The 18,161-nt window shown below is 46.5% G+C and overlaps 1 protein-coding gene across 1 annotated transcript in view; it reads left to right on the top strand.

The window, feature by feature from the left end:
• LOC147102027 (alpha-2-macroglobulin-like) overlaps nucleotides 1-18,161 on the top strand; it is a 275,879-nt gene that overhangs the window by 208,151 nt on the left and 49,567 nt on the right. The window contains exons 33-34 of the mRNA XM_085964172.1: nucleotides 320-388; nucleotides 1,164-1,269. Coding sequence (XP_085820298.1) covers nucleotides 320-388; nucleotides 1,164-1,269 — 175 coding nt within the window. The remainder of the gene's footprint in view (nucleotides 1-319; nucleotides 389-1,163; nucleotides 1,270-18,161) is intronic.

Below are 18,161 nucleotides of genomic sequence, written 5' to 3'. Positions count from 1 at the left end.
TCCGGTGATTCCTGGGTTAGGGAGGGGTGAAAATGCCCGACTTCCTGTTTCTGATCTCTGTCCAGTGCTGTTCTGTCCATGGTCAAATTTCCTGCTGACCCTCACTGTCTGGGGGTTAGGCGTGGAGATTAGGGTTCACCTTGGGACCCAGACCCCAGTCAGAGACAGGACCCTGGATGGTGGGATGGTTATGGGATGAGGTGCCTGTACTCTGTGAGTCTCCCATTGCCCGGATCAGGGGATTTATTAATATTTATTGATAGTAATTAATATTAATTATTGGTCATTAATATTCATTAATCTCACCTCACCATTCCAGAGCTTGAATTATTTCAATGTCAGTAAAACGGAAATCCGCGATGGTCACATGTTACTGTACATCGAACCGGTGAGTATTGGGGGAGAGAGGGAGAGGGAGAGAAGGAAGATGGGAGAGAGAGAAATGGAGCGTAGAGGGGAGGGGGAGAGAGAGAAAGTGAGTGAGAGAGAGAGAGAGAGAGAGACAGCAGGAGGGAGAGAGAGTGGGAGGGAAAGAGAGGGAGGGGGAGAGAGGGAGGTGAGGGGGAGGGAGGGAGAGAGGTAAGGAGCGGGAGAGGGAGGGAGGGAGAAAGGGATGGAGAGGGATTGAGGGAGAAGGAGAGGCAGGGAGGGGGGAGGGGGAGGGAAAGGAGGAGGGAGGGAGAGGTGCAGAGCGGGAGGTAGGTGGGGGAGCTGGAGGTAGGTAGGTGGAGGGAGAGGTGGTGGAAGACGGGGGTGAGGGAGAGGTGGTGGGAGAGAAGTGGAGGGAGAGGTGGAGTGAGAAAGCGGGAGAGTGGGGGAGAGAGGGGTGAAAGGGGAGAGAGATAGAGATATGGATTGTGATATGGGTTGTGATGTGGGTTGTCATGTGTGTTGTCATGTGGATTGTGATGTGGGTAGTGATGTGGATTGTGATGTGGGTTGTGCTGTGGATTGTGATGTGGATTGTGATGTGGGTTGTGATGTGGATTGTGATGTGGGTTGCGATGTGTGTTGTGGGTTGCGATGTGTGTTGTGGGTTGCGATGTGTGTTGAGATGTGGGTTGTGATGTGTGTTGTGATGTGGGTGAGGGCTGGGGCCAAGGGGAGGTGTGGTTTTGGGGAAATATTTTTTTCTCTGGGAGTGACCCCACTTTTCTCTCCAGATGGAATCGAACCATCTCCTACAATTATCCTTTTACATCATCTATAATTTTGAGGTGGAGAATTTGCAGCCAGCTTATGTAAAGGTGTACGATTACTACGAGACAGGTACGATCCCTCAACCAGGACACGGGATATTCCCTTCCATCTCTCCCTGTCCAATCCCCGGGTGTTTATTCCCTTCCATCTCTCCCTGTCCAATCCCCAGGTGTTTATTCCCTTCCATCTCTCCCTGTCCAATCCCTGGGTGTTTATTCCCTTCGATCTCTCACTATCCAATCTCTGGGTGTTTATTCCCTTCGATCTCTTGCTATCCAATCCCTGGGTGTTTATTCCCTTTGATCTCTCGCTATCCAATCCCTGGGTGTTTATTCCCTTCGATCTCTCACTATCCAATCCCTGGGTGTTTATTCCCTTCGATCTCTCGCTATCCAATCCCTGGGTGTTTATTCCCTTTGATCTCTCACTATCCAATCTCTGGGTGTTTATTCCCTTTGATCTCTCGCTATCCAATCCCTGGGTGTTTATTCCCTTCGATCTCTCACTATCCAATCCCTGGGTGTTTATTCCCTTCGATCTCTCGCTATCCAATCCCTGGGTGTTTATTCCCTTTGATCTCTCACTATCCAATCTCTGGGTGTTTATTCCCTTCGATCTCTCGCTATCCAATCCCTGGGTGTTTATTCCCTTTGATCTCTCACTATCCAATCTCTGGGTGTTTATTCCCTTCGATCTCTCACTATCCAATCCCTGGGTGTTTATTCCCTTCGATCTCTCGCTATCCAATCCCTGGGTGTTTATTCCCTTTGATCTCTCACTATCCAATCCCCGGGTGTTTATTCCCTTCGATCTCTCACTATCCAATCTCTGGGTGTTTATTCCCTTCGATCTCTTGCTATCCAATCCCTGGGTGTTTATTCCCTTCGCTCTCTCACTATCCAATCCCTGGGTGTTTATTCCCTTTGATCTCTCGCTATCCAATCCCTGGGTGTTTATCCTCTTCGATCTCTCAATATCCAATCCCTGGGTGTTTATTCCCTTCGCTCTCTCAATATCCAATCCCTGGGTGTTTATTCCCTTCGATCTCTCACTATCAAATCCCTGGGTGTTTATCCTCTTCGATCTCTCACTATCAAATCCCTGGGTGTTTATTCCCTTCGATCTCTTGCTATCCAATCCCTGGGTGTTTATTCCCTTTGATCTCTCACTATCCAATCTCTGGGTGTTTATTCCCTTCCATCTCTCCCTGTCCAATCCCCAGGTGTTTATTCCCTTCCATCTCTCCCTGTCCAATCCCTGGGTGTTTATTCCCTTCGATCTCTCACTATCCAATCTCTGGGTGTTTATTCCCTTCGATCTCTTGCTATCCAATCCCTGGGTGTTTATTCCCTTTGATCTCTCGCTATCCAATCCCTGGGTGTTTATTCCCTTCGATCTCTCACTATCCAATCCCTGGGTGTTTATTCCCTTCGATCTCTCGCTATCCAATCCCTGGGTGTTTATTCCCTTTGATCTCTCACTATCCAATCTCTGGGTGTTTATTCCCTTCGATCTCTCGCTATCCAATCCCTGGGTGTTTATTCCCTTTGATCTCTCACTATCCAATCTCTGGGTGTTTATTCCCTTCGATCTCTCACTATCCAATCCCTGGGTGTTTATTCCCTTCGATCTCTCGCTATCCAATCCCTGGGTGTTTATTCCCTTTGATCTCTCACTATCCAATCCCCGGGTGTTTATTCCCTTCGATCTCTCACTATCCAATCTCTGGGTGTTTATTCCCTTCGATCTCTTGCTATCCAATCCCTGGGTGTTTATTCCCTTCGCTCTCTCACTATCCAATCCCTGGGTGTTTATTCCCTTTGATCTCTCGCTATCCAATCCCTGGGTGTTTATCCTCTTCGATCTCTCAATATCCAATCCCTGGGTGTTTATTCCCTTCGCTCTCTCAATATCCAATCCCTGGGTGTTTATTCCCTTCGATCTCTCACTATCCAATCCCTGGGTGTTTATCCTCTTCGATCTCTCACTATCAAATCCCTGGGTGTTTATTCCCTTCGATCTCTTGCTATCCAATCCCTGGGTGTTTATTCCCTTTGATCTCTCACTATCCAATCTCTGGGTGTTTATTCCCTTCGATCTCTCGCTATCCAATCCCTGGGTGTTTATTCCCTTCGATCTCTCGCTATCCAATCCCTGGGTGTTTATTCCCTTCGATCTCTCACTATCCAATCTCTGGGTGTTTATTCCCTTCGATCTCTTGCTATCCAATCCCTGGGTGTTTATCCTCTTTGATCTCTCACTATCAAATCCCTGGGTGTTTATTCCCTTCGATCTCTCACTATCCAATCCCTGGGTGTTTATTCCCTTCGATCTCTCGCTATCCAATCCCTGGGTGTTTATTCCCTTCGATCTCTCGCTCGCCAATCCCTGGGTGTTTATTCCCTTCGATCTCCCACTATCCAATCCCTGGGTGTTTATTCCCTTCGATCTCTCACTATCCAATCCCTGGGTTTTTATTCCCTTCGCTCTCTCACTATCCAATCCCTGGGTGTTTATTCCCTTTGATCTCTTGCTATCCAATCCCTGGGTGTTTATCCTCTTCGATCTCTCGCTATCCAATCCCTGGGTGTTTATTCCCTTTGATCTCTCACTATCCAATCTCTGGGTGTTTATTCCCTTCGATCTCTCACTATCCAATCCCTGGGTGTTTATTCCCTTCGATCTCTCGCTATCCAATCCCTGGGTGTTTATTCCCTTTGATCTCTCACTATCCAATCCCCGGGTGTTTATTCCCTTCGATCTCTCACTATCCAATCTCTGGGTGTTTATTCCCTTCGATCTCTTGCTATCCAATCCCTGGGTGTTTATTCCCTTCGCTCTCTCACTATCCAATCCCTGGGTGTTTATTCCCTTTGATCTCTCGCGAACCAATCCCTGGGTGTTTATCCTCTTCGATCTCTCAATATCCAATCCCTGGGTGTTTATTCCCTTCGCTCTCTCAATATCCAATCCCTGGGTGTTTATTCCCTTCGATCTCTCACTATCCAATCCCTGGGTGTTTATCCTCTTCGATTTCTCACTATCAAATCCCTGGGTGTTTATTCCCTTCAATCTCTTGCTATCCAATCCCTGGGTGTTTATTCCCTTTGATCTCTCACTATCCAATCTCTGGGTGTTTATTCCCTTCGATCTCTCGCTATCCAATCCCTGGGTGTTTATTCCCTTCGATCTCTCGCTATCCAATCCCTGGGTGTTTATTCCCTTCGATCTCTCACTATCCAATCCCTGGGTTTTTATTCCCTTCGCTCTCTCACTATCCAATCCCTGGGTGTTTATTCCCTTTGATCTCTTGCTATCCAATCCCTGGGTGTTTATCCTCTTCGATCTCTCACTATCCAATCCCCGGGTGTTTATTCCCTTCGATCTCTCACTATCCAATCCCTGGGTGTTTATTCCCTTCGCTCTCTCGCTATCCAATCCCTGCGTGTTTATTCCCTTCGATCTCTCGCTAGCCAATCCCTGGGTGTTTATTCCCTTCGATCTCTCGCTAGCCAATCCCTGGGTGTTTATTCCCTTCGATCTCTCGCTATCCAATCCCTGGGTATTTATTCCCTTTGATCTCTCGCTATCCAATCCCTGGGTGTTTATTCCCTTCGATCTCTCACTATCCAATCCCTGGGTGTTTATTCCCTTCGATCTCTCGCTATCCAATCCCTGGGTGTTTATTCCCTTTGATCTCTCACTATCCAATCTCTGGGTGTTTATTCCCTTCGATCTCTCGCTATCCAATCCCTGGGTGTTTATTCCCTTTGATCTCTCACTATCCAATCTCTGGGTGTTTATTCCCTTCGATCTCTCACTATCCAATCCCTGGGTGTTTATTCCCTTCGATCTCTCGCTATCCAATCCCTGGGTGTTTATTCCCTTTGATCTCTCACTATCCAATCCCCGGGTGTTTATTCCCTTCGATCTCTCACTATCCAATCTCTGGGTGTTTATTCCCTTCGATCTCTTGCTATCCAATCCCTGGGTGTTTATTCCCTTCGCTCTCTCACTATCCAATCCCTGGGTGTTTATTCCCTTTGATCTCTCGCTATCCAATCCCTGGGTGTTTATCCTCTTCGATCTCTCAATATCCAATCCCTGGGTGTTTATTCCCTTCGCTCTCTCAATATCCAATCCCTGGGTGTTTATTCCCTTCGATCTCTCACTATCAAATCCCTGGGTGTTTATCCTCTTCGATCTCTCACTATCAAATCCCTGGGTGTTTATTCCCTTCGATCTCTTGCTATCCAATCCCTGGGTGTTTATTCCCTTTGATCTCTCACTATCCAATCTCTGGGTGTTTATTCCCTTCCATCTCTCCCTGTCCAATCCCCAGGTGTTTATTCCCTTCCATCTCTCCCTGTCCAATCCCTGGGTGTTTATTCCCTTCGATCTCTCACTATCCAATCTCTGGGTGTTTATTCCCTTCGATCTCTTGCTATCCAATCCCTGGGTGTTTATTCCCTTTGATCTCTCGCTATCCAATCCCTGGGTGTTTATTCCCTTCGATCTCTCACTATCCAATCCCTGGGTGTTTATTCCCTTCGATCTCTCGCTATCCAATCCCTGGGTGTTTATTCCCTTTGATCTCTCACTATCCAATCTCTGGGTGTTTATTCCCTTCGATCTCTCGCTATCCAATCCCTGGGTGTTTATTCCCTTTGATCTCTCACTATCCAATCTCTGGGTGTTTATTCCCTTCGATCTCTCACTATCCAATCCCTGGGTGTTTATTCCCTTCGATCTCTCGCTATCCAATCCCTGGGTGTTTATTCCCTTTGATCTCTCACTATCCAATCCCCGGGTGTTTATTCCCTTCGATCTCTCACTATCCAATCTCTGGGTGTTTATTCCCTTCGATCTCTTGCTATCCAATCCCTGGGTGTTTATTCCCTTCGCTCTCTCACTATCCAATCCCTGGGTGTTTATTCCCTTTGATCTCTCGCTATCCAATCCCTGGGTGTTTATCCTCTTCGATCTCTCAATATCCAATCCCTGGGTGTTTATTCCCTTCGCTCTCTCAATATCCAATCCCTGGGTGTTTATTCCCTTCGATCTCTCACTATCCAATCCCTGGGTGTTTATCCTCTTCGATCTCTCACTATCAAATCCCTGGGTGTTTATTCCCTTCGATCTCTTGCTATCCAATCCCTGGGTGTTTATTCCCTTTGATCTCTCACTATCCAATCTCTGGGTGTTTATTCCCTTCGATCTCTCGCTATCCAATCCCTGGGTGTTTATTCCCTTCGATCTCTCGCTATCCAATCCCTGGGTGTTTATTCCCTTCGATCTCTCACTATCCAATCTCTGGGTGTTTATTCCCTTCGATCTCTTGCTATCCAATCCCTGGGTATTTATCCTCTTTGATCTCTCACTATCAAATCCCTGGGTGTTTATTCCCTTCGATCTCTCACTATCCAATCCCTGGGTGTTTATTCCCTTCGATCTCTCGCTATCCAATCCCTGGGTGTTTATTCCCTTCGATCTCTCGCTCGCCAATCCCTGGGTGTTTATTCCCTTCGATCTCCCACTATCCAATCCCTGGGTGTTTATTCCCTTCGATCTCTCACTATCCAATCCCTGGGTTTTTATTCCCTTCGCTCTCTCACTATCCAATCCCTGGGTGTTTATTCCCTTTGATCTCTTGCTATCCAATCCCTGGGTGTTTATCCTCTTCGATCTCTCGCTATCCAATCCCTGGGTGTTTATTCCCTTTGATCTCTCACTATCCAATCTCTGGGTGTTTATTCCCTTCGATCTCTCACTATCCAATCCCTGGGTGTTTATTCCCTTCGATCTCTCGCTATCCAATCCCTGGGTGTTTATTCCCTTTGATCTCTCACTATCCAATCCCCGGGTGTTTATTCCCTTCGATCTCTCACTATCCAATCTCTGGGTGTTTATTCCCTTCGATCTCTTGCTATCCAATCCCTGGGTGTTTATTCCCTTCGCTCTCTCACTATCCAATCCCTGGGTGTTTATTCCCTTTGATCTCTCGCGAACCAATCCCTGGGTGTTTATCCTCTTCGATCTCTCAATATCCAATCCCTGGGTGTTTATTCCCTTCGCTCTCTCAATATCCAATCCCTGGGTGTTTATTCCCTTCGATCTCTCACTATCCAATCCCTGGGTGTTTATCCTCTTCGATTTCTCACTATCAAATCCCTGGGTGTTTATTCCCTTCAATCTCTTGCTATCCAATCCCTGGGTGTTTATTCCCTTTGATCTCTCACTATCCAATCTCTGGGTGTTTATTCCCTTCGATCTCTCGCTATCCAATCCCTGGGTGTTTATTCCCTTCGATCTCTCGCTATCCAATCCCTGGGTGTTTATTCCCTTCGATCTCTCACTATCCAATCCCTGGGTTTTTATTCCCTTCGCTCTCTCACTATCCAATCCCTGGGTGTTTATTCCCTTTGATCTCTTGCTATCCAATCCCTGGGTGTTTATCCTCTTCGATCTCTCACTATCCAATCCCCGGGTGTTTATTCCCTTCGATCTCTCACTATCCAATCCCTGGGTGTTTATTCCCTTCGCTCTCTCGCTATCCAATCCCTGCGTGTTTATTCCCTTCGATCTCTCGCTAGCCAATCCCTGGGTGTTTATTCCCTTCGATCTCTCGCTAGCCAATCCCTGGGTGTTTATTCCCTTCGATCTCTCGCTATCCAATCCCTGGGTATTTATTCCCTTTGATCTCTCACTATCCAATCCCTGGGTGTTTATCCTCTTCGATCTCTAGCTATCCAATCCCTGGCTGTTCATTCCCTTCGATCTCTCACTATTCAATCTCTGGGTGTTTATTCCCTTCGATCTCTTGCTATCCAATCCCTGGGTGTTTATCCTCTTCGATCTCTCACTATCAAATCCCTGGGTGTTTATTCCCTTCGAACTCTCACTATCCAATCCCTGGGTGTTTATTCCCTTCGATCTCTCACTATCCAATCTCTGGGTGTTTATTCCCTTCGATGTATTGCTATCCAATCCCTGGGTGTTTATCCTCTTCGATCTCTCACTATCAAATCCCTGGGTGTTTATTCCCTTCGATCTCTCACTATCCAATCCCTGGGTGTTTATTCCCTTCGATCTCTCACTATCCAATCCCTGGGTGTTTATTCCCTTCGATCTCTCACTATCCAATCCCAAGGTGTTTATTCCCTTTGCTCTCTCACTATCGAATCCCTGGGTGTTTATTCCCTTTGATCTCTCGCTATCCAATCCCTGGTTTTTATCCTCTTCGGTATCTCACTATCCAATCCCTGGGTGTTTATTCCCTTCGTTCTCTCGCTATCCAATCCCTGGGTGTTTATTCCCTTCGATCTCTTGCTATCCAATCCCTGGGTGTTTATTCCCTTCGATCTCTCGCTATCCAATCCCTGGGTGTTTATTCCCTTTGATCTCTCACTATCCAATCCCTGGGTGTTTATTCCCTTCGATCTGTCGCTATCCAATCCCTGGGTGTTTATTCCCTTCGATCTCTTGCTATCCAATCCCTGGGTGTTTATTCCCTTCGATCTCTCACTATCAAATCCCTGGGTGTTTATCCTCTTCGATCTCTCACTATCCAATCCCTGGGTGTTTATTCCCTTCGATCTCTCGCTAGCCAATCCCTGGGTATTTATTCCCTTCGATCTCTCACTATCCAATCCCTGGGTGTTTATTCCCTTCGATCTCTCACTACCAAATCCCTGGGTGTTTATTCCCTTCGATCTCTCACTATCCAATCCCTGGGTGTTTATTCCCTTCGCTTTCTCACTATCCAATCCCTGGGTGTTTATTCCCGTTGATCTCTCGCTATCCAATCCCTGGGTGTTTATCCTCTTCGATCTCTCACTATCCAATCCCTGGGTGTTTATTCCCTTCGCTCTCTCACTATCCAATCCCTGGGTGTTTATTCCCTTTGATCTCTCGCTATCCAATCCCTGGGTGTTTATCCTCTTCGATCTCTCACTATCAAATCCCTGGGTGTTTATTCCCTTCGATCTCTCGCTATCCAATCCCTGGGTGTTTATTCCCTTTGATTTCTCACTATCCAATCTCTGGGTGTTTATTCCCTTCGCTCTCTCGCTATCCAATCCCTGGGTGTTTATTCCCTTCGATCTCTCGCTATCCAATCCCTGGGTGTTTATTCCCTTCGATCTCTCACTATCCAATCTCTGGGTGTTTATTCCCTTCGATCTCTTGCTATCCAATCCCTGGGTGTTTATCCTCTTTGATCTCTCACTATCAAATCCCTGGGTGTTTATTCCCTTCGATCTCTCACTATCCAATCCCTGGGTGTTTATTCCCTTCGATCTCTCACTATCCAATCCCTGGGTGTTTATTCCCCTCGATCTCTCACTATCAAATCCCTGGGTGTTTATTCCCTTCAATCTCTCGCTATCCAATCCCTGTGTGTTTATTCCCTTCGATCTCTCGCTATCCAATCCCTGGGTGTTTATTCCCTTCGATCTCTCGCTACCCAATCCCTGGGTGTTTATTCCCTTCGATCTCTCACTATCCAATCCCTGGGTGTTTATTCCCTTTGATCTCTCACTATACAATCCCTGGGTGTTTATTCCCTTCGCTCTCTCACTATCCAATCCCTGGGTGTTTATTCCCTTTGATCTCTTGCTATCCAATCCCTGGGGGTTTATCCTCTTCGATCTCTCACTATCTAATCGCTGGGTGTTTATTCCCTTCGCTCTCTCACTATCCAATCCCTGGGTGTTTATTCCCTTTGATCTCTCACTATCCAATCCCTGGGTGTTTATTCCCTTCGATCTCTCGCTGTCCAATTCCTGGGTGTTTATTCCCTTCGATCTCTTGCTATCCAAACCCTGGGTGTTTATTCCCTTTGATCTCTTGCTATCCAATCCCTGGGTGTTTATCCTCTTCGATCTCCACTATTAAATCCCTGGGTGTTTATTCCCTTCGATCTCTCGCTATCCAATCCCTGGGTGTTTATTCCCTTCGATCTCTCGCTATCCAATCCCTGGGTATTTATTCCCTTCGATCTCTCACTATCAAATCCCTGGGTGTTTATCCGCTTCGATCTCTCGCTATCCAATCCCTGGGTGTTTATTCCCTTCGATCTCTCGCTAGCCAATCCCTGGGTGTTTATTCCCTTCGATCTCTCACTATCCAATCCCTGGGTGTTTATTCCCTTCGATCTCTCACTATCAAATCCCTGGGTGTTTATTCCCTTCGATCTCTCACTATCCAATCCCTGGGTGTTTATTCCCTTCACTCTCTCACTATCCAATCCCTGGGTGTTTATTCCCTTTGATCTCTCGCTATCCAATCCCTGGGTGTTTATCCTCTTCGATCTCTCACTATCCAATCCCTGGGTGTTTATTCCCTTCGCTCTCTCACTATCCAATCCCTGGGTGTTTATTCCCTTTGATCTCTCGCTATCCAATCCCTGGGTGTTTATCCTCTTCGATCTCTCAATATCCAATCCCTGGGTGTTGATTCCCTTCGCTCTCTCAATATCCAATCCCTGGGTGTTTATTCCCTTCGATCTCCCACTATCCAATCCCTGGGTGTTTATCCTCTTCGATCTCTCACTATCAAATCCCTGGGTGTTTATTCCCTTCGATCTCTTGCTATCCAATCCCTGGGTGTTTATTCCCTTCGATCTCTCACTATCCAATCTCTGGGTGTTTATTCCCTTCGATCTCTTGCTATCCAATCCCTGGGTGTTTATCCTCTTTGATCTCTCACTATCAAATCCCTGGGTGTTTATTCCCTTCGATCTCTCACTATCCAATCCCTGGGTGTTTATTCCCTTCGATCTCTCACTATCCAATCCCTGGGTGTTTATTCCCTTCGATCTCTCACTATCAAATCCCTGGGTGTTTATTCCCTTCAATCTCTCACTATCCAATCCCTGGGTGTTTATTCCCTTTGATCTCTCACTATCCAATCCCTGGGTGTTTATTCCCTTCGATCTCTCACTATCCAATCCCTGGGTGTTTATTCCCTTCGCTCTCTCACTATCGAATCCTTGGGTGTTTATTCCCTTTGATCTCTCGCTATCCAATCCCTGGGTGTTTATCCTCTTCGATCTCTCACTATCCAATCCCTGGGTGTTTATTCCCTTGGATCTCTCACTATCCAATCCCTGGGTGTTTATTCCCTTTGCTCTCTCACTATCCAATCCCTGGGTGTTTATTCCCTTTGATCTCTCACTATCCAATCCCTGGGTTTTTATCCTCTTCGATCTCTCACTATCCAATCCCTGGGTGTTTATTCCCTTCGATCTCTCACTATCCAATCCCTGGGTGTTTATTCCCTTCGATCTCTCACTATCCAATCCCTGGGTGTTTATTCCCTTCGATCTCTCACTATCCAATCCCTGGGTGTTTATCCTCTTCGATCTCTCACCATCCAATCCCTGGGTGTTTATTCCCTTCGATCTCTCACTACCAAATCCCTGGGTGTTTATTCCCTTCGATCTCTCACTATCCAATCCCTGGGTGTTTATTCCCTTCGCTTTCTCACTATCCAATCCCTGGGTGTTTATTCCCTTTGATCTCTCGCTATCCAATCCCTGGGTGTTTATCCTCTTCGATCTCTCACTATCCAATCCCTGGGTGTTTATTCCCTTCGCTCTCTCACTATCCAATCCCTGGGTGTTTATTCCCTTTGATCTCTCGCTATCCAATCCCTGGGTGTTTATCCTCTTCGATCTCTCACTATCAAATCCCTGGGTGTTTATTCCCTTCGATCTCTTGCTATCCAATCCCTGGGTGTTTATTCCCTTTGATCTCTCACTATCCAATCTCTGGGTGTTTATTCCCTTCGATCTCTCGCTATCCAATCCCTGGGTGTTTATTCCCTTCGATCTCTCGCTATCCAATCCCTGGGTGTTTATTCCCTTCGATCTCTCACTATCCAATCTCTGCGTGTTTATTCCCTTCGATCTCTTGCTATCCAATCCCTGGGTGTTTATCCTCTTTGATCTCTCACTATCAAATCCCTGGGTGTTTATTCCCTTGGCTCTCTCACTATCCAATCCCTGGGTGTTTATTCCCTTTGATCTCTCGCTATCCAATCCCTGGGTGTTTATCCTCTTCGATCTCTCACTATCAAATCCCTGGGTGTTTATTCCCTTCGATCTCTTGCTATCCAATCCCTGGGTGTTTATTCCCTTCGATCTCTCACTATCCAATCCCTGGGTGTTTATTCCCTTCGATCTCTCACTATCAAATCCCTGGGTGTTTATTCCCTTCGATCTCCCACTATCCAATCCCTGGGTGTTTATTCCCTTCGATCTCTCACTATCCAATCCCTGGGTGTTTATTCCCTTCGCTCTCTCACGATCCAATCTCTGGGTGTTTATTCCCTTCGCTCTCTCGCTATCCAATCCCTGGGTGTTTATTCCCTTCGATCTCTCGCTATCCAATCCCTGGGTGTTTATTCCCTTCGATCTCTCACTATCCAATCTCTGGGTGTTTATTCCCTTCGATCTCTTGCTATCCAATCCCTGGGTGTTTATCCTCTTTGATCTCTCACTATCAAATCCCTGGGTGTTTATTCCCTTCGATCTCTCACTATCCAATCCCTGGGTGTTTATTCCCTTCGATCTCTCACTATCCAATCCCTGGGTGTTTATTCCCTTCGATCTCTCACTATCAAATCCCTGGGTGTTTATTCCCTTCAATCTCTCGCTATCCAATCCCTGGGTGTTTATTCCCTTCGATCTCTCGCTATCCAATCCCTGGGTGTTTATTCCCTTCGATCTCTCGCTCGCCAATCCCTGGGTGTTTATTCCCTTCGATCTCTCACTATCCAATCCCTGGGTGTTTATTCCCTTCGATCTCTCACTATCCAATCCCTGGGTGTTTATTCCCTTCGCTCTCTCACTATCCAATCCCTGGGTGTTTATTCCCTTTGATCTCTTGCTATCCAATCCCTGGGGGTTTATCCTCTTCGATCTCTCACAATCCAATCGCTGGGTGTTTATTCCCTTTGATCTCTCACAATCCAATCCCTGGGTTTTTATTCCCTTCGATCTCTCGCTATCCAATTCCTGGGTGTTTATTCCCTTCGATCTCTTGCTATCCAATCCCTGGGTGTTTATTCCCTTTGATCTCTTGCGATCCAATCCCTGGGTGTTTATCCTCTTCGATCTCCACTATCAAATCCCTGGGTGTTTATTCCCTTCGATCTCTCGCTATCCAATCCCTGGGTATTTATTCCCTTCGATCTCTCGCTAGCCAATCCCTGGGTGTTTATTCCCTTCGATCTCTCGCTAGCCAATCCCTGGGTGTTTATTCCTTTCGATCTCTCGCTAGCCAATCCCTGGGTGTTTATTCCCTTCGATCTCTCGCTAGCCAATCCCTGGGTGTTAATCCTCTTCGATCTCTCACTATCCAATCCCTGGGTGTTTATTCCCTTCGATCTCTCGCTAGCCAATCCCTGGGTGTTTATTCCCTTCGATCTCTCACTATCCAATCCCTGGGTGTTTATTCCCTTCGATCTCTCACTATCAAATCCCTGGGTGTTTATTCCCTTCGATCTCTCACTATCCAATCCCTGGGTGTTTATTCCCTTCGCTCTCTCACTATCCAATCCCTGGGTGTTTATTCCCTTTGATCTCTCACTATCCAATCCCTGGGTGTTTATCCTCTTCGATCTCTCACTATCCAATCCCTGGGTGTTTATTCCCTTCGCTCTCTCACTATCCAATCCCTGGGTGTTTATTCCCTTTGATCTCTCGCTGTCCAATCCCTGGGTGTTTATCCTCTTCGATCTCTCAATATCCAATCCCTGGGTGTTTATTCCCTTCGCTCTCTCAATATCCAATCCCTGGTTGTTTATTCCCTTCGATCTCTCACTATCCAATCCCTGGGTGTTTATCCTCTTCGATCTCTCACTATCAAATCCCTGGGTGTTTATTCCCTTCGATCTCTTGCTATCCAATCCGTGGGTGTTTATTCCCTTTGATCTCTCACTATCCAATCTCTGGGTGTTTATTCCCTTCGATCTCTCGCTATCCAATCCCTGGGTGTTTATCCTCTTCGATCTCTCACTATCAAATCCCTGGGTGTTTATTCCCTTCGATCTCTTGCTATCCAATCCCTGGGTGTTTATTCCCTTTGATCTCTCACGATCCAATCTCTGGGTGTTTATTCCCTTTGCTCTCTCGCTAGCCAATCCCTGGGTGTTTATTCCCTTCGATCTCTCGCTATCCAATCCCTGGGTGTTTATTCCCTTCGATCTCTCACTATCCAATCTCTGGGTGTTTATTCCCTTCGATCTCTTGCTATCCAATCCCTGGGTGTTTATCCTCTTTGATCTCTCACTATCAAATCCCTGGGTCTTTATTCCCTTCGATCTCTCACTATCCAATCCCTGGGTGTTTATTCCCTTCGATCTCTCACTATCCAATCCCTGGGTGTTTATTCCCTTCGATCTCTCACTATCAAATCCCTGGGTGTTTATTCCCTTCAATCTCTCGCTATCCAATCCCTGGGTGTTTATTCCCTTCGATCTCTCACTATCCAATCCCTGGGTGTTTATTCCCTTCGATCTCTCGCTAGCCAATCCCTGGGTGTTTATTCCCTTCGATCTCTCACTATCCAATCCCTGGGTGTTTATTCCCTTCGATCTCTCACTATCCAATCCCTGGGTGTTTATTCCCTTCGCTCTCTCACTATCCAATCCCTGGGTGTTTATTCCCTTTGATCTCTTGCTATCCAATCCCTGGGGGTTTATCCTCTTCGATCTCTCACTATCCAATCGCTGGGTGTTTATTCCCTTCGCTCTCTCACTATCCAATCCTTGGGTGTTTATTCCCTTTGATCTCTCACAATCCAATCCCTGGGTGTTTATTCCCTTCGATCTCTCGCTATCCAATTCCTGGGTGTTTATTCCCTTCGATCTCTTGCTGTCCAATCCCTGGGTGTTTATTCCCTTTGATCTCTTGCTATCCAATCCCTGGGTGTTTATCCTCTTCGATCTCCACTATCAAATCCCTGGGTGTTTATTCCCTTCGATCTCTCGCTATCCAATCCCTGGGTATTTATTCCCTTCGATCTCTCGCTAGCCAATCCCTGGGTGTTTATTCCCTTCGATCTCTCGCTAGCCAATCCCTGGGTGTTTATTCCCTTCGATCTCTCGCTAGCCAATCCCTGGGTGTTTATTCCCTTCGATCTCTCGCTGGCCAATCCCTGGGTGTTTATCCTCTTCGATCTCTCACTATCCAATCCCTGGGTGTTTATTCCCTTCGATCTCTCGCTAGCCAATCCCTGGGTGTTTATTCCCTTCGATCTCTCACTATCCAATCCCTGGGTGTTTATTCCCTTCGATCTCTCACTATCAAATCCCTGGGTGTTTATTCCCTTCGATCTCTCACTATCCAATCCCTGGGTGTTTATTCCCTTCGCTCTCTCACTATCCAATCCCTGGGTGTTTATTCCCTTTGATCTCTCGCTATCCAATCCCTGGGTGTTTATCCTCTTCGATCTCTCACTATCCAATCCCTGGGTGTTTATTCCCTTAGCTCTCTCACTATCCAATCCCTGGGTGTTTATTCCCTTTGATCTCTCGCTATCCAATCCCTGGGTGTTTATCCTCTTCGATCTCTCAATATCCAATCCCTGGGTGTTTATTCCCTTCGCTCTCTCAATATCCAATCCCTGGGTGTTTATTCCCTTCGATCTCTCACTATCCAATCCCTGGGTGTTTATCCTCTTCGATCTCTCACTATCAAATCCCTGGGTGTTTATTCCCTTCGATCTCTTGCTATCCAATCCCTGGGTGTTTATTCCCTTTGATCTCTCACTATCCAATCTCTGGGTGTTTATTCCCTTCGATCTCTCGCTATCCAATCCCTGGGTGTTTATTCCCTTCGATCTCTTGCTCGCCAATCCCTGGGTGTTTAGTCCCTTCGATCTCTCACTATCCAATCTCTGGGTGTTTATTCCCTTCGATCTCTTGCTATCCAATCCCTGGGTGTTTATCCTCTTTGATCTCTCACTATCAAATCCCTGGGTGTTTATTCCCTTCGATCTCTCACTATCCAATCCCTGGGTGTTTATTCCCTTCGATCTCTCACTATCCAATCCCTGGGTGTTTATTCCCTTCGATCTCTCACTATCAAATCCCTGGGTGTTTATTCCCTTCGATCTCCCACTATCCAATCCCTGGGTGTTTATTCCCTTCGATCTCTCACTATCCAATCCCTGGGTGTTTATTCCCTTCGCTCTCTCACTATCCAATCCCTGGGTGTTTATTCCCTTTGATCTCTTGCTATCCAATCCCTGGGTGTTTATCCTCTTCGATCTCTCACTATCCAATCCCCGGGTGTTTATTCCCTTCGCTCTCTCACTATCCAATCCCTGGGTGTTTATTCCGTTTGATCTCTCACTATCCAATCCCTGGGTGTTTATTCCCTTCGATCTCTCACTATCCAATCCCTGGGTGTTTATTCCCTTCGCTCTCTCACTATCCAATCCCTGGGTGTTTATTCCCTTTGATCTCTTGCTATCCAATCCCTGGGTGTTTATTCTCTTCGATCTCCCACTATCAAATCCCTGGGTGTTTATTCCCTTCGATCTCTCGCTATCCAATCCCTGGGTGTTTATTCCCTTCGATCTCTCACTATCCAATCTCTGGGTGTTTATTCCCTTCGATCTCTTGCTATCCAATCCCTGGGTGTTTATCCTCTTTGATCTCTCACTATCAAATCCCTGGGTGTTTATTCCCTTCGATCTCTCACTATCCAATCCCTGGGTGTTTATTCCCTTCGATCTCTCACTATCCAATCCCTGGGTGTTTATCCTCTTCGATCTCTCACTATCAAATCCCTGGGTGTTTATTCCCTTCAATCTCTCACTATCCAATCCCTGGGTGTTTATTCCCTTCGATCTCTCACTATCCAATCCCTGTGTGTTTATTCCCTTCGATCTCTCACTATCCAATCCCTGGGTGTTTATTCCCTTCGCTCTCTCACTATCGAATCCTTGGGTGTTTATTCCCTTTGATCTCTCGCTATCCAATCCCTGGGTGTTTATCCTCTTCGATCTCTCACTATCCAATCCCTGGGTGTTTATTCCCTTGGATCTCTCACTATCCAATCCCTGGGTGTTTATTCCCTTTGCTCTCTCACTATCCAATCCCTGGGTGTTTATTCCCTTTGATCTCTCACTATCCAATCCCTGGGTGTTTATCCTCTTCGATCTCTCACTATCCAATCCCTGGGTGTTTATTCCCTTCGATCTCTCACTATCCAATCCCTGGGTGTTTATTCCCTTCGATCTCTCACTATCCAATCCCTGGGTGTTTATTCCCTTCGATCTCTCACTATCCAATCCCTGGGTGTTTATCCTCTTCGATCTCTCACCATCCAATCCCTGGGTGTTTATTCCCTTCGATCTCTCACTACCAAATCCCTGGGTGTTTATTCCCTTCGATCTCTCACTATCCAATCCCTGGGTGTTTATTCCCTTCGCTTTCTCACTATCCAATCCCTGGGTGTTTATTCCCTTTGATCTCTCGCTATCCAATCCCTGGGTGTTTATCCTCTTCGCTCTCTCACTATCCAATCCCTGGGTGTTTATTCCCTTCGCTCTCTCACTATCAAATCCCTGGGTGTTTATTCCCTTTGATCTCTCGCTATCCAATCCCTGGGTGTTTATCCTCTTCGATCTCTCACTATCAAATCCCTGGGTGTTTATTCCCTTCGATCTCTTGCTATCCAATCCCTGGGTGTTTATTCCCTTTGATCTCTCACTATCCAATCTCTGGGTGTTTATTCCCTTCGATCTCTCGCTATCCAATCCCTGGGTGTTTATTCCCTTCGCTCTCTCACTATCCAATCCCTGGGTGTTTATTCCCTTTGATCTCTTGCTATCCAATCCCTGGGTGTTTATTCTCTTCGATCTCCCACTATCAAATCCCTGGGTGTTTATTCCCTTCGATCTCTCGCTATCCAATCCCTGGGTGTTTATTCCCTTCGATCTCTCACT

The sequence above is a fragment of the Somniosus microcephalus genome, chromosome 22, assembly GCF_052327205.1.
Source record: "Somniosus microcephalus isolate GS21.2 chromosome 22, FLI_Smic_1.0, whole genome shotgun sequence".
NCBI lineage: Eukaryota > Metazoa > Chordata > Chondrichthyes > Squaliformes > Somniosidae > Somniosus > Somniosus microcephalus.
The sequence above is the reverse complement of the archived record's forward strand: the minus strand, read 5'-3'. Positions and strand labels throughout refer to the sequence as shown.